Genomic DNA, 14987 nt, shown 5'->3' with positions numbered 1-14987 from the left:
GTAATTGAATATCTAATTAGAGTTTGAAACTAGATACCCTTTCACTTACTGTTTCTACTTTAAGGCAGCTGGATTTTTTGGGAAACAGATGGATACTACTGGATACTGGACTTGTTTTAAAACTGTATAGAGTAAGAAAGAATAGTTATTAGGCCTTGATCTGAGTCAACAGTTCTAAGAACCCTAAAGAAACCTTTGGTATTTTTCATAAGCTAGATCTGAAGAAGTTCTTCAAATATTTTAAAAAATTAAAGAAATGAAGACATGCACCATATAAGTTGGAATCCTAATATTCTTGTTACCAGTTAGACAGGATGACATAAAATGATTTAAAAAGTGGTAGCCACCACTTGACTCTTTCTGGAAGCAATTCCTTAGTTAATTTCCTTCCACATGTTTGACTTCTGACAGATCAGGTGATGATAAAGTTGAACATACAATTTAGTAAACACAATTATCATCAATTATCACAATTAACATCATTAGAGGGACTTTTCCCTTCTTGTTTCAGAAAAAGATTTAATAAAGTGATCTCTTCTTGGTAGGACATTTATCTTAGTGCCTAGGATAGACAGCTAGATTTTTCAGACTTTTTCAGATTTATTGTACAATGCAAAGTATATTCGAATTTCCCTTCAATTTATTCCTCTTCCCTCATACTTGGTTTTTAAGCTTTTACATTTTACCACAAATTTTTATGCATTATAGTTTATGCCTATGAATGTAAAGTTATATTTAGCAATATTATCTGCAGTTTTATTCTCTAGGGACAGCTAGTTCTTAGGAGTAAATGCTTTTCTTTGCATTGTGAGCTTCCTGAAAGTAATTCTCTCAGTCACACCATCCTTTCCATCACTCCCCCAGAGGAACCCAGGGATGCTTGGAAGAAGTGTTTCTCAGTCCACTCGGTTGATAATGCTTTGAATCAGACTGTGTGCACTCTTCAGGGGCTAAGGGATGTCAGCACAGTTAGATATCCACAGGTTTCCATGGAGAAGATAGTCTTACCAGGCCCGAGGTTTTGAGAAATATGAACATGATGTCAACGGACTCACACAAGTTCTAAAACGTTTTACCAATCATCTCTCCAGAACTATGATGGGTTGACTCCCTTAGCACAGCACCGGAGGAGGAGCTGTCTCTATGAATGAGTTTCAAAACTTTCTTGGACTAATATATGGGGGATTGAGTGGTGACATTTGCTCAGTGCAATCCTGGTATCATAGAAAACATCACTGATAAAATATCCCACACATTTTATGATGGGAGAGTAAGTAGATGCAAATAGAACCAGTATGAAGCAATGCTTGTGCTTCTAGAGAGGAAATGAACATGGATACACATATCCTTTGTCACCATGACTACCACCTGACACTCAGAGGAGACAGCACTGCTTTATGTAACTTGTAGGGAAATTAAATGAGAGCATGGATAGAGTCCAGAATAGGGCTTTGACTTATTTTAATGTTCTCAGTTTTACATGAGGGCATCATTTTTTTCTGATGGTAATCATGAATTTATCATACAGGTTGAAGGGGACCAGCTGCCTCCAGGACACACAGTCAGTCAGTATGAAACCTGTAAGATTAGGACCATAAAAGCTGGCACTTTGGAGAAGCTTGTGGAGAATTTGCTGACCGCTTTTGGAGACAATGACTTTACCTATATCAGCATCTTCCTGTCAACATACAGAGGCTTTGCATCCACTAAAGAAGTGCTGGAACTGCTGCTGGACAGGTAAGGAGTCAGAGGGCCGAGAGTTGGAGGAAACTTAAGGCTGCCCGCAGCCAGGAGGCACAAGGTTCTGAATCATGCATGCAACACACTAGGCTGAGAAGCAGATGTGAGGAAAGATGAACTGAACAGGATGACCTCTGAAACAAATGACATGAAGATTATTCAGGAGCCACTTCTGTGCTCTGCTGCTGAGGAAATAAATCTCTTGGACAATCTAAAAAAGCCCAGCATGGATTGTGCACACCTGAGATCCCAGCATTCAAAGGGTGTGGCTAGAGATTTCTAAGTTGGGTCAGCCAGGGCCACTGAGAGACATACTGTCAAAAACAAACAAAAGAACAATAATAACAAATCTCAAACAAAAACAAACCCACCAAAGAGTTACAAGTAGATATCATAAATCTAGATTCATTTGTTGGTAAGGTCCAGTTCTTGCCAACCTAAATTTCTAATTTTACAGAATTTCGTTTAGATTTGTATATAATCCCTATAAATAATCCATTGACCAGGAATCTTAAATATGCTAATCTGCATAAGATGTGGTGCTCAGTCTTAAAACCACAGAAAGCAGTTAGTAAGTTGTGTCAATCGTGATAACTATTTTTTTTTTTTTTTTGCGAGTCCTGGGCCTTGGACTCAGGGCCTGAGCACTTTCCCTGGCTTCTTCCCGCTCAAGGCTAGCACTCTGCCACTTGAGCCACAGCTGTTTTCTGTATATGTGGTGCTGGGGAATCGAACCTAGGGCCTCGTGTATCCGAGGCAGGCACTCTTGCCACTAGGCTATATCCCCAGCCCCGTGATAACTATTGACAAGCACCATGCATTAGCTAATGAATGGAAAAACACAGAATTAGCACTCTTAATCCATTTGGTTAAGACATATGTGCAGTTGAGTAATGTTCACTGTAATTCACAAATTGGCAATCTTTTTGGTTATTTTCTCCCTTACTATTTAATTAAAAAATTCAAAATACCATTAAATTGACTTAGTACTGAGAGAAAGAACTGTCAGCCAGTTGCTTTAGAATCCTGAAAATCATTTACATTCAGATATCCTGGGTTTCTTGCAGAAGAAAGGAGATGAGACAGGTTGCTTCCCTTGGGCTAATCGAATATTGGCTCCTGTTAACTTGATTCTTCATTTGCTTCTAATTATTGCTCATCTAATATGTAATTTTTGTATACTAAGGAAATTAAATTTTTGCTTATTGTTAAAAATGTTCTTTCTTAAGCTGGCCACCAGTGGCTCATGCCTGTAATGTAATCCTAGCTACTCAGGAGGCTGAGATCTGAGGATTGGGGTTTGAAGCCAGCCCAGGCAGGAAATCCCATGAGACTCTTATCTCCAATAAATTACTCAGAAAAGCTGGAAATGGTGCTGTGGCTCAAGTGGGAGAGCATTTGCCTCAAGCAAAAGAAACTCAGAGACAGAGCCCAGGCCCAGAGTTTGAACCCAAGACTGGCCAAAAACAAAAAAGAAAACAAAAAATCTTCCTTAATTTGTTTCTTGACGTTAAAGTTTATTTACTTCTTAATAACAGTAGTAAACATTTTATCTCAGCCTTCAGAAAGAGCTTTAATAATCAAGTTTCTATAATCAAGTAAACTTATGGCCAACAGTATGTCCTGTCCCAAAATTAGTTATCTGCCAGTCAGCTTTCTGTCACTATAATTAATAACTGCAGATAAACAAGTGGTAAACAGAAGAGGTTTATTTTGGCCCAGGGCTTTGGGAATTCCAGTTCATGATCAGTATATGGGTTGCAAGCCTAACATAGTTTCTATGAATAAAGCAGGGTAAAGCAGACCTCGCACTAGGTTCCATGTGTTAAAGGTTCTACCACTTCCCAGTGTCACAGTGGGGACACTCAGGATGCAAACAAGTCTACTTATAGGTGCATGTGAAATGAGACTGTTTGGATCTGTTTTTATTCTTACATTCATATTCAGAAACACTCATCCTATGTCTTGTTTGGTTTTGTTGTTTCCTACCATCCATTCATTTGGTTATGGTACCCTGGGCAACAACTCAGGAAGTTCTATAGTTTTTTGTATAGCAATTCTTGCCAATTTATTTATTTTTTAAATTACCTTTATGTAGTTATGCAAAGGGGTTTAAATTCAACATGTCAGTTTATGAGTACAATGCATTTTGATCAGTATCACCCCTTCTATCATTCTCCTCCATCTCCCCCAAACCCACACACCCCCTTAATTTTCCTAGTTCCATTTTATATATATATATACACATATATATGTATATATATATGTATATATATATATGTAATATGATGACAGCATATTTATCCTGGAATGTAAATTTTAGGACTGGTGAATCATTTTCTTAAAATCACTGCTTGCTTACTTATATAATAGTTCATATCTGTAAGTAGAAATTTGACAATTATGTGTCTTTGTTTTGGTAATTCATACTTATAAGAAGATGTAGTATGCTAACTGTTGGTAGACAATATGAGGAAATAGCTCACAACCTTTCAAACATAAAACACTTGTACAAGTTTCCTTTGGAACTGGTAACCTCTTCTACATAGGGGCCAACTCCATTGCTAATAGGCCATGGATGTTCACAGTGGATGAAGAAGTACATGAGCCCTGTTACCCATCCTGAATGGTGGACACACACAGGAACCAGAGTGTTTAGTCTGTGGCTGGTATATCCAGCTTTTATTTGATCATTTTATAAGTCTTGTCTTTGTTTTCCTATGGATAGGCATATTAGGATTTTTTTAAAAATACCATCTGGGTAACAATGGTTAAATAACAGAATCGAGGTAAGTTTAAATGGCATTGAATTCAAGCTACCATTTAAGATATAAGAGTTAAGATTTATTTTGTACTTTTGAATGGGCCAAAACTTGGCTTTGAATTCAGTCCTTGGCTTGCTTCTTAAAAGAGGGGAATCACATAGTGAACACCTAGAGAGTATAGAGCACTCACCCAAGTGGAACTCAGAATATAGGACTTAGTTTTTTCTCTTTGGTGGATTTACTATGAAGTTGCTAGTACTTAATCTTCAGAATCCCCCACTTGGCAATACATTCCACATAACTTTATGTTTTTAATTTTGTATTCTTCTTCTTTGAAAGGTCCTCTCAAATTACATATGCTTGTCCTATAAAACTTGAATCAGTCCTTAATATTTTACTGCAAAAGATAGGACTGGCACTTATAGAGCAAGTAGATAGCAACTTGTGGTGTAAAATGAAACCCTAATATATAGGGCTGATGAAGCAGATGAACCAAGGCTTAGACGTTCAGAGAAATACATCCCATCTGTTTTGCTTTCTTTGCAGAAACTTAGATTGTCCATTTATACCAATCTCAACATGAATATTTCTTCCTCACTCTTAGATCCTCTGTGGCTGGGCTTCAGTCCTGACTAAATTTAACTAAAATGCACATTCTGTTTTTTGTTTGTTTGTTTGTTTGTTTTGCTAGTCCTGGGCCTTGGACTCAGGGCCTGGGCACTGTCCCTGGCTTCTTTTTGCTCAAGGCCAGCACTCTACCACTTGAGCCACAGCGCCACTTCTGGCTTTTTCTGTATATGTGGTGCTGAGGAATCAAACCCAGGGCTTCATGTATATGAGGCAAGCACTTTACCACTAGGCCATATTCCCAGCCCCAAAATGCACATTCTGTGAAACACTGTATTTCTAAATTGGTTGTTGGGATTTTGATGTTGATAATTAGGAGGAAGTAATTTTATTCAATTTTGTATAAACTTGCCTATTCTGAAGATAAGCATTTGAAATATTATTTTCATGAGAGTAGGTTAGGTTAAACTTGTATGGGGGCCTCTGATACAATTTTTAAGTTATTTCTTTTTGTTTCTTAGTAATAGATTGTCTTTGTTTTGTAAAATTAATACTAAGAAGTTATTATAGAAAGTGCTAATCCTATAATAGCCAGTCAAGAATAGACTGAAGGCAGATGCTGCAATATTTATTTCCTACCAGAGACCAGCTTAGTTGAAGTCAAGCTCTGATTTCCCTTCAGACTTTCCAATTGTGGCTTTTCTTGTAGAGAACTGCTTGCTTTCAGAGAGTTCTTTTTAAAAATTTTTTAATGAGTCTGTTCATTTTGCTAAATGGGCCTGTATGAATGATAAATGGACAATGGTGTGAATTTATGGTTGGTTCCATGAGTTTACTGTGTCTTTTATTTGGGGTGATCAGTACTTCACAGGGCCCCAGTTTCCTGTGCTGCTTCTTAGCCATGGCTCAAAGTTAATTCTAGGCTACATTGGCTTCCTTCTAATCCAAGAGGAAGTTGTATAATTTGGGGTTAACTATTTGCCTTGGGGCTTTGAGATTTTATTTTCTCTAACTTCAAGCATATATTTCCTCAAAAATTGATTCTTCTCACTGAACCACTTGAAAAAACAAGTTTGAGTTAAATGCCACTGAAAATGTCCAGCCTCAAGTGTAGGAAGAGAACTGAGAAACCCACCATTGTATACAAGCATGTAGACTTTTCTTCAGGTAGTTGTCACAGAAACTACCTTTAGTGCTATTTTTTGAACACGTTCTGACATCAGAAATTAGCAGAATGTCAACAAGATGCAGAGTAGGCCTAGGTCTGTAGAAACCTTGGCTCAGCCACTTATGGCACTTGGGTCATGTGGTGGAAAGCGTTGAGTGGGGTTCTGAGTTACTCCTTCCATTTCAAGTGAACTTTCCCAGAGGAGGGCTCGTGTGAGGTTAAAGGTTGAAACTATCTGTAAACCTATGCTTTAAAACTTGACTTTGCTTATTTATGTCACAGAGAAGAGGCTAATTCGGTGGGTTTTTGAACACATTCCTTTTTCCCATGTTTTCTTGCCATGTGTTTTCACAGACTTTAATCTCATTCTGTTTAGTTATTATAACCCCATGTTTACAGATGAGAGCACTGTGGCTCAGATACATCCAACTAGCAAGTAGCAGAGCTGGAATTAAAGCCTGCTCTACCTCTTTATGTCACAGAAGCACTTTCCAAGTGTCCCATGTCACCTACCCTGATTTTTAAATGCCATTTTTTAAAAGAAGAGTTGATTTGGGAAGCACGCTTTAGTCATCTTTCTCACTACCTCATTTGATTTTGCTTAGAAATAGCATTTCTCCAGCTCTGCTTCCTTATACAGTTGTGGGTAATTCTCTATGAGGTGGTGTAATAAACATTTGGTAGAAAGCACATACAAATCTATTCAGTTTCCAAATGCTTTCTTAGTATGAGAAGCTGGCTGGGCATTTTTGAGATGCATATAATATGTTCCAAATTACTTTTTGTTAAACCTCACTTAAAAATAATTAAGTTTTTATTTAGTGCTAAGATTAGACTAGACACTTGCCAAGTATTCATCGATGCTTGCTGGCACGCAGTACTCACACAAGTAAAAAGATTCCTTCTAATCCTTGAAGAAAGAGGCAAGGTTTCTATTATCTCCCTTCTGTTCTTCCAGATCAAGGGGAGAGGGAGCTATTGGAAGCAGATACTGGAGAGGCTCACGTTGACCTGCCCTAGTGACCTCAATCACCCCTAATGCTTACATCACTAACACTCATATTCAATTTCATTAATGAACTCATTACCTCTGGGTATCTCCAGAGTTATTTATTAATGTTTAAGTTCCATCACTTGCATAGGAAAGTTTTTCAAAATACTGCCGTACCATTCTCCATTAGTTATAGTAACTCTCTTCTCCAAACTGCCCACATGGCCAAGTGGAAACAAGTAGAATGTTTGTCTCTTCTAATCTCCAAGCATAAAAAAAATGAGATTTATTGATTAGTTGGCTCCAGGATGCACATACCATGTATTTAGTGAGAAAGATTTCAGGAAACCTTAACATTGCTTTATTTCCTTCCTAGCTTAAAATGCAGATGTGCTGTATTTTAATGAAATGCACGAAAACTATTTCTTAAGATTTTATAGGGAGAACTATTCAGGCCTGGGTGTGGAAGACTCCTTCGGCAAAATGAACTCTTGAATATGGTATGCACTAAACACAAATTGTATGCAGATTATATTTTCTGTGACTGAGTAAAATGAGACTATTGGCTGGTATAAGTGAAGAAGAGGATTGCAACAAGAACTATGGGAAATGCCTCCAACATAAGAAAGCGCACAACCTCTGTGAAGGCCTCATGCTCTTTCTGGTTCATACTTTTATCTGGCAAAGAACTGTTTAGCTTGGAAAATTGAAGATACAACTTTTATAACGATTTCACACATTTGTGCAAGTAGACCCATCACTGCCCTTCATAGATATATGCGTTTGAATCCCTAGAACTTATATACTTGTTTGGGTATATGGCAAAGGGAATTGAGGTTGCTGATGGAATTAAGATTGCTAATCAGTTAAATTTAAAATAAGGAGATTATTTGAGTTATCTAGTGATTATTTGTGTCTTTAAATATGAAAGATAGAAGCAGAAAAGAATCAGAGAAAGCTAGAAGGATGGATGCAGGACCAGAGGGGTGCTGTGTTGCTGGCTTGAGTGAGGGAAGGGACCATCAAATCTATAGGGAAGACAGCTTGTTCCTAGAGCCTCTAGAAGGACATGTAGCCTGATGACTACCTGATTTTAGCTCTCTGAGACCTGGGTCAGACTTCAGACATACAAGGCAATTAAAATAGTAAACTTGTTGGGCTGGGGATGTGGCCTAGTGGTGGAGTGCTTGCCTAGCATGTATGAAGCCCTGGGTTCAATTCATCAGCACCACATATACAGAAAAAGCTGTAAGTGGTGCTGTGGCTAAAGTGGTAAAGTGCTAGCCTTGAGCAAAAAGAAGCTCAGGGACAGTGCTCAGGTCCTGAGTTCAAGCCCCAGCACTTGCAAAAACAAAACAAAAAATAGTAAACTTGTTTGAATAAATTAATAAATTTGTTGGAGCAAAATGATTTAAAAAACCCAAAGAAATATTGTAAAGGAGATTGACTCCAACAACTGAGTGTACATGGGCTCAAGGATGTGGAAGGTCAGGTGTTTGCCTTTACTTTCATTCTATTCAGAGCCTCCTGCCCTGGTCAGCTGTGGTCTCCACACTCAGCTGCAGGAAGCCAGGCAGGAAACAAACTCAGCTTGGCCACAAGCATTGTTGTTACTATTTTCCCCCTGTAACTATGCCAATTACCTTGGGATAACCAGGAAACTTTTAAACTGGTACTGTTTGGGAATAACCCACCCCCCATCCATAATCACATGAGGAAAATGGAAATTAAGTTCCTTTCCTTGTGGCTAGATTATCTATTGATTTTTTTCCCAAGTAGTCCTGACTCCCACCCAGCAGTGCCATGGGAATAGTTGGTGACTTCAGAACCCTGGCTTTATGGGATGGAGGGAATGGCAGTGACAGCTCTGTTAAAGGGGACAGAGGGATGTTGTTAGAGATTCGCTGCACATCATAACTAGGCAGACTTCCTTTTCCTGAAGTGAGGATTTATAAAACTAAAGAGATAATTCCATGAAGTAGTGCTTTTATATTTTTTAAAACAAAATAAAAAATGACATGCAGTTATCTCTTCCTCTTCTCTGTGATTGGCTCCCCTATCCCTAGACATAAGTATAGAAGGAGTTCCTGATTAGATAGAAGCTGAGGATGGGGGCTCCATACCTGAGCCATAGCATGTGTCTTGTTGAGTTATTCCCCTCTATGTTGGAGCCAATCTTAGCTGCCATCTTTTATTCCTAGCCAGGGAGCCTTGATTTGCCCTCAGCAATGTGTGTGTACTGTGACTGATAACTGAAAGATTTTAAATTCATCTTTGATATTCTAGGTCTTTTATTGTTCCATATGAATTTCTGGATTGCTTCCTCTATTTCATTAAAGAATGGTGTTGGGATATTAATGGGTATTGCATTGAATTTGTAGATAGCCTTTGGCAATATTGCCATTTTGATTATATTAATCCTCCCAATCCAGGAGCATGGGAGGTTTTTCCATTTTCTTAGTTCTGACTTAATTTCATTTTTCAAGCTTTTAAAGTTCTCTTCAAAGAGGTCTTTCACTTCTTTGGTTAAGGTTATTCCTAGGTATTTTATGTTTTTGGGGGCTATTGCAAAAGGAGTTGCTTTCCTGATTTCAGCCTCAGTCTTCGGGTTGTTAGCATAGAGAAAGGCCATTGATTTTTGAAGGTTTATTTTATATCCTGCAACTTTGCCAAAGTTTTGTATCAGCTCTAGTAGCTTGGGGGTAGAGTCTATGGGATTCTTTAGGTATAGGATCATGTCATCTGCGAAGAGAGAAAGTTTAACTTCATCTTTTCCTATTTGGATCCCCTTTATATTCTCTTCTTGCCTAATTGCTCTGGCTAGGAATTCTAGTACTATGTTGAAGAGCAGGGGAGAGAGTGGACATCCCTGCCTTGTTCCTGATTTTAAAGGGAATGGCTTTAGTTTTTCACCATTTAGAGTTATGCTTGCTGTTGGTTTGTCATAAACTGCCTTGATTATATTCAGGAATGTTCCCTGGAATCCCAGTTTTTCCAGGGCTTTTAGCATAAATGGGTGCTGGATTTTATCGAACGCTTTTTCCGCATCCAGTGATAAAACCATGTGGTTCTTTACCTTGCTCCGGTTGATGTGGTGGATTACATTAATTGACTTGCGTATATTAAACCAGCTTTGCATCCCTGGGATGAATCCAGTTTGATCGTGGTGTATGATTTTTTTGATGACTTGTTGAAGTCGATTGGCCAGAATTTTGTTGAGAATTTTTGCATCTATGTTCATCAGGGAGATTGGTCATAGCGAGAAGCTGGAACCAACCCAGATGCCCCTCCATAGATGAATGGATCAGGAAAATGTGGTACATTTACACAATGGAATTTTATGCCTCTATCAGAAAGAATGACATTGTTCCATTTGTAAGGAAATGGAAGGACTTGGAAAAAGTTATACTAAGTGAAGTGAGCCAGACCCAAAGAAACATGGACTCTATGGCCTCCCTTATTGGGAATAATTAGTACAGGTTTAGGCAAGCCATAGCAGAGCATCACAAGGCCCAATAGCTATACCCTTAGGAACACATAAGATGATGCTAAGTGAAATGAACTCCATGATATGGAAACAAGTGATATATCACAGTTATAACTACTTTCAACGTCCTATGTATATGTGTAGTTTCTATTATTGATGATGTTTTGTATCACCCTCCTATGTTTGTACCTACACTATCTCTGTAATCTTATCTGAGTATATTGGAAACCGTGGTTACTGGTATTGGAAGTAGGAAATTCAAAGGGAATACCAAATTCGAGAGACACAGGGTAAAAAAAGAGAAATAACTACAAAAGCAATACTTGCAAAACTGTTTGGTGTAAGTGAACTGAACATCTGGGCGGGGGGGAGGGAAAGGGGGGGAGGGAGGGGGGCATGAGGGACAAGGCAACAAACAGTACAAGAAATGTATCCAATGCCCAACGTATGATACTGTAACCTCTCTGTACGTCAGTTTGAAAATAAAAATTTGAGAGAGAAAAAAAAATAAGATATGTAGGTAAACACACATATGTATGTGTGAATACTATAAATGTTATATTATGTGCATATATGTACATATATATGTATATATATCAGCTAAAAAAATACTTTTTAACCTGATGGAAAAAAAAATAAATTCATCTTTGACCCTCTCCCCTTTACTCCCTCCCTTTCTCTCTCTTCCTTTCTCCCTCCCTCCCTCTCCCCCTCCATTACTTCTTTCCTTCTCTTTCTTTCGTACTAGGAATAGAACCCCTTCAGTAGGCCAAATGCTCTGCTTCTTGAGCCATGCCCCTAACCCTCTTTTAGCTTTTTTCCAACCACGAGAAAACTTTTCCCAGAGAACCAGACTTGGGGTTCTCTGCTCAGACTTTTGAGTTCTTCCCTTCTGCAGAAGAACACATTTTTGCCTACTTGTTTTTGAGCCGTGTCTTTCCTTTGAGCAACCAACTTTACAGTGGGAATAGGACTTTTGCAAGGTGGGCTTGGTGGCCATGACTTGATTCTTGTTCAGACTTGGGTGAAGAGGTACCTGCTATGGTAGATATTATTAAACCCCTATAGCTGATCTGTGGTCCTCAGTCCAAAGTCTTCACTTCACCATGGCTTTCTGTGGTGTTCCAGACATCTGCAGGCTATTCCACCCATGCCATTCTCCTGAGTGAAGGTCAGCTACTGGACATTTTTCTCATACTTGACCTCGGTTCTATGGGTCAGTTAAAGAAAAATACCTAAATGTTCCAAGGTTGGGGTTTATTAAAAAGCAAAGGCTCCCTGAGGTCCTGGAGTCAGCAGCTTCCTGTGAGGTCTGTATTTTCTCTACTTCCTGCCTTTCTGTTACTTCACCATCCCCAAGAAGTACCTCCATCCTCTCTCCCTCCCCACAGCTTTTTCTTATTCATAGAAGTGAAAGTAGAAATGTAGATTAAGTGTGACCCATGTGCAAGCTCTGGGATTCAGTAGTAAGCAAGATAAAAGACTAAAATGAAAGACTTGCCACAATCTACCACAGAGCAGACTGACCTGTAGACCATGGGGGTAGATCTGACCTGTCCCTGTTTCCTCCATGCTTCACCTCTACTCACTCAGCTTCTCACCAGCCTTAACAACACCATCCTGCTGCTGATCCAAGGCTTTGTATCAGTTCTTTCCCTAGACTAGATCTACAAGACTCATTCCTTCAAAAAAACAAAAAGATTTGGAGGACTTTGAAAGATCCTTATCAGAGGCTGAATAGATTCTATGCCATTGCAATAGCTCTGGTTCAGAACCACATTTGGAAGTAGAGTGATTTAGTTTGTGAACTGTGTGAAGGTTAAAACTGTCATATTCATTGTCATGGCTCAAGGCATCAATGTAAATTTGTTGTAATCAGTCAGTAAATATTATGCTTGGTGATCATCAATTTAATCTGTCATAGGTAAATATGTTTCAGGTGTATCTCTGTTTAAGACAGTTTGCTGTTTTCTTGTGAATGTCACTGTTTTATAAATCTTTCCAAGTAGTTAGTAATATTTTTATACGTGGAAATTAATTTTAGATACATGTCTGTAATAGACTTAATTAAATTTTATTTTCTTCCCATTAAAAAAAAAAAGACTCATTGCTTCCCCTCCAGAGGGTTTATATCACCTACACACTGGGCCTTCCCTGAGCACCCCATATAATTTGCATCATGCCTAGACACCCTTACTTGCTTTGTTTCTCTCCATTGTGCTGTACACTTACTGGATTAGTATATATAGACTATATATGAATTATTTGATTCTTTTCTATCTATCACCTCTACAACATGTTTTCCATGAAAATAGGGACTTTGGTTTGTACAATGATATATTCTTCATGGCTAGAATGACATAACACTTGAAAAACAATCCTCATTGAATGAGCACAAAATGAATAAGTGAATGAATACATGTAAGAATGGCTCATTGGTTCTAATCTTGAAGTATTATGATGTGGTGAGAGAGACATAAAATGAATAGGTAAATAATATCTTTTAGCTTGGGGGGGTAGTGACTGAAACTGGGCTCTAAGACTTGCTTGTCAAGATCCAAAACCCAATCCCAATCCCAATCCCTGCTTCACTTAGTGGCTGTATCTTCGAGGGTTTTTTACCTCAGGTTTCCTCATTTGTCTCACCTGTAAAATTGGAATAATATTACCCTATAGGAATATCCTGAGAATGAAATGAAACCACACTGTAAAACATGGTGCCTAGCATATAATAAATTGTCAGTGATATTACCTGCTATTATGATTGGCTCTTTGGACAGACCCAAGTAGATTCTAAAAAGTTCTTCAGGATTGCCTCTGTCCTATCTGTTGTTATCGAGACTTTATTGCCAGGAGCAAAGGTGAGGATGGCCCACAAACAGTCTATCCCAGGGGACAACTTTATCTTTGGGTTTCTTTGAATCACTAATACCCCCCCCCCACTCCTCCCAACACAAATGAAACATTTCACTTCCCAGATGGGCTGTAGAATCTAGACATCCCCTCTGAAAATAGCTCTTTCCTGTTTAACTATCAGCAGCCAATTAAACAGTATATTGGCTTTTTCTTTTTTTTTTCTAGTAATTTTTAGGCTTCAGTATATAACTGCTTAAGGCTGTACTTAGGAGGTATTTGTAAATCTTTCTTTTGCCTTGTGATAACAGAGGACACTATGTTGGAAGTCATCTGACAATTTGTATTTTGATTTAACTTTTATAAGTTGCCATTTAAAGAAGGGCAATTGCTTGTTGGTAAGCCTTCTTAAGATGTTAGGGCTTTGATCTTAAATCCTAGGGAGGCTTTGCAGAAATTGGAGATGACATTGCTGACAGGTTTGTCTGTAGCTTTTGTACTGCTGTTAATTACACACACATATACACGCACCCTTTATTTACTATCCTGGAGTAAAAGAATTGAACTTGACTTTGATTTTTGATATGTGCAGGTTTAGAGAAACATCAAAGAAACATTCTTAATCTAGTAAAACTTCACTCTCAGACAAACATGAAAGAGTTCTTGATCCCCAAAGCTAGTTTATCTTTTTTTTCCTGTAAAGCATTTATTCTCCTCAATGATAAGAAAGGTTCAGGGCTAAATGAACATCACTGCCCTGTCCTTTAAGTTTTAGAGGGTGATGTGCTTTGTGCTCTTATCCTGTTATTAAAAAGCTTCCTTTGTAACAGTACACATACTTTCCCATTTTTTGTACTGTTGATGCCTCCAAGATCTCCATCTTAAAATTCTTAAAGCTTGTTTTCATCTTAATTTTAGACCTGAACAATCATATATTTTTGTGTTCCTAAGCCTTTAATGCTCCTAAGCCCTCAGAAATGAAAACACAACAAGACTAAGGTACTTGTATAGACAGAGGCAGATTTGAACCCAATGATAGGGAGGTGTGCTATGTCTGTTCCTGGAAGCTCCTGAACACTCATTTACTCACAACCAGCACCTGTGTGAGTGCCAAAGACAAGTGAGCAAAAGAGACAAAATCCTGCTCACAGAGAGTTCACATTCTCATGGACAATTAGCAAAATGGTGGTAGTCATTTTAAAGTATGTTAAAGTGTTAGGAAACAATAAGATAGCAAAGGGGGTTGCTGTTTAAGTTGATTTAAATTTTAAACGGGATGGTCAGGCCTCACCAATAAGTGTAGATTTTGAGGTAGGGTCACCTGGTGGATAAGGACAAGAGTATCCAGTGGGGCTGGGATCCAGTAAGTGAGTGAGTAGGAATTGTGAGGGATGGGCATAGCTTTTGGGCCTTGTG

At 38.4% G+C, this 14987-nt stretch overlaps 1 protein-coding gene across 1 annotated transcript in view; it reads left to right on the top strand.

The window, feature by feature from the left end:
• Rgl1 (ral guanine nucleotide dissociation stimulator like 1) overlaps positions 1-14987 on the top strand; it is a 125178-nt gene that overhangs the window by 40681 nt on the left and 69510 nt on the right. Inside the window, exon 3 of the mRNA XM_048356966.1 lies at positions 1529-1737. Within this exon, the coding sequence (XP_048212923.1) occupies positions 1529-1737 (209 nt within the window). The remainder of the gene's footprint in view (positions 1-1528; positions 1738-14987) is intronic.

Source organism: Perognathus longimembris, chromosome 11 (genome assembly GCF_023159225.1).
Source record: "Perognathus longimembris pacificus isolate PPM17 chromosome 11, ASM2315922v1, whole genome shotgun sequence".
NCBI classification, from domain to species: domain Eukaryota; kingdom Metazoa; phylum Chordata; class Mammalia; order Rodentia; family Heteromyidae; genus Perognathus; species Perognathus longimembris.
This window is presented reverse-complemented; position numbering and strand designations above follow the sequence as displayed.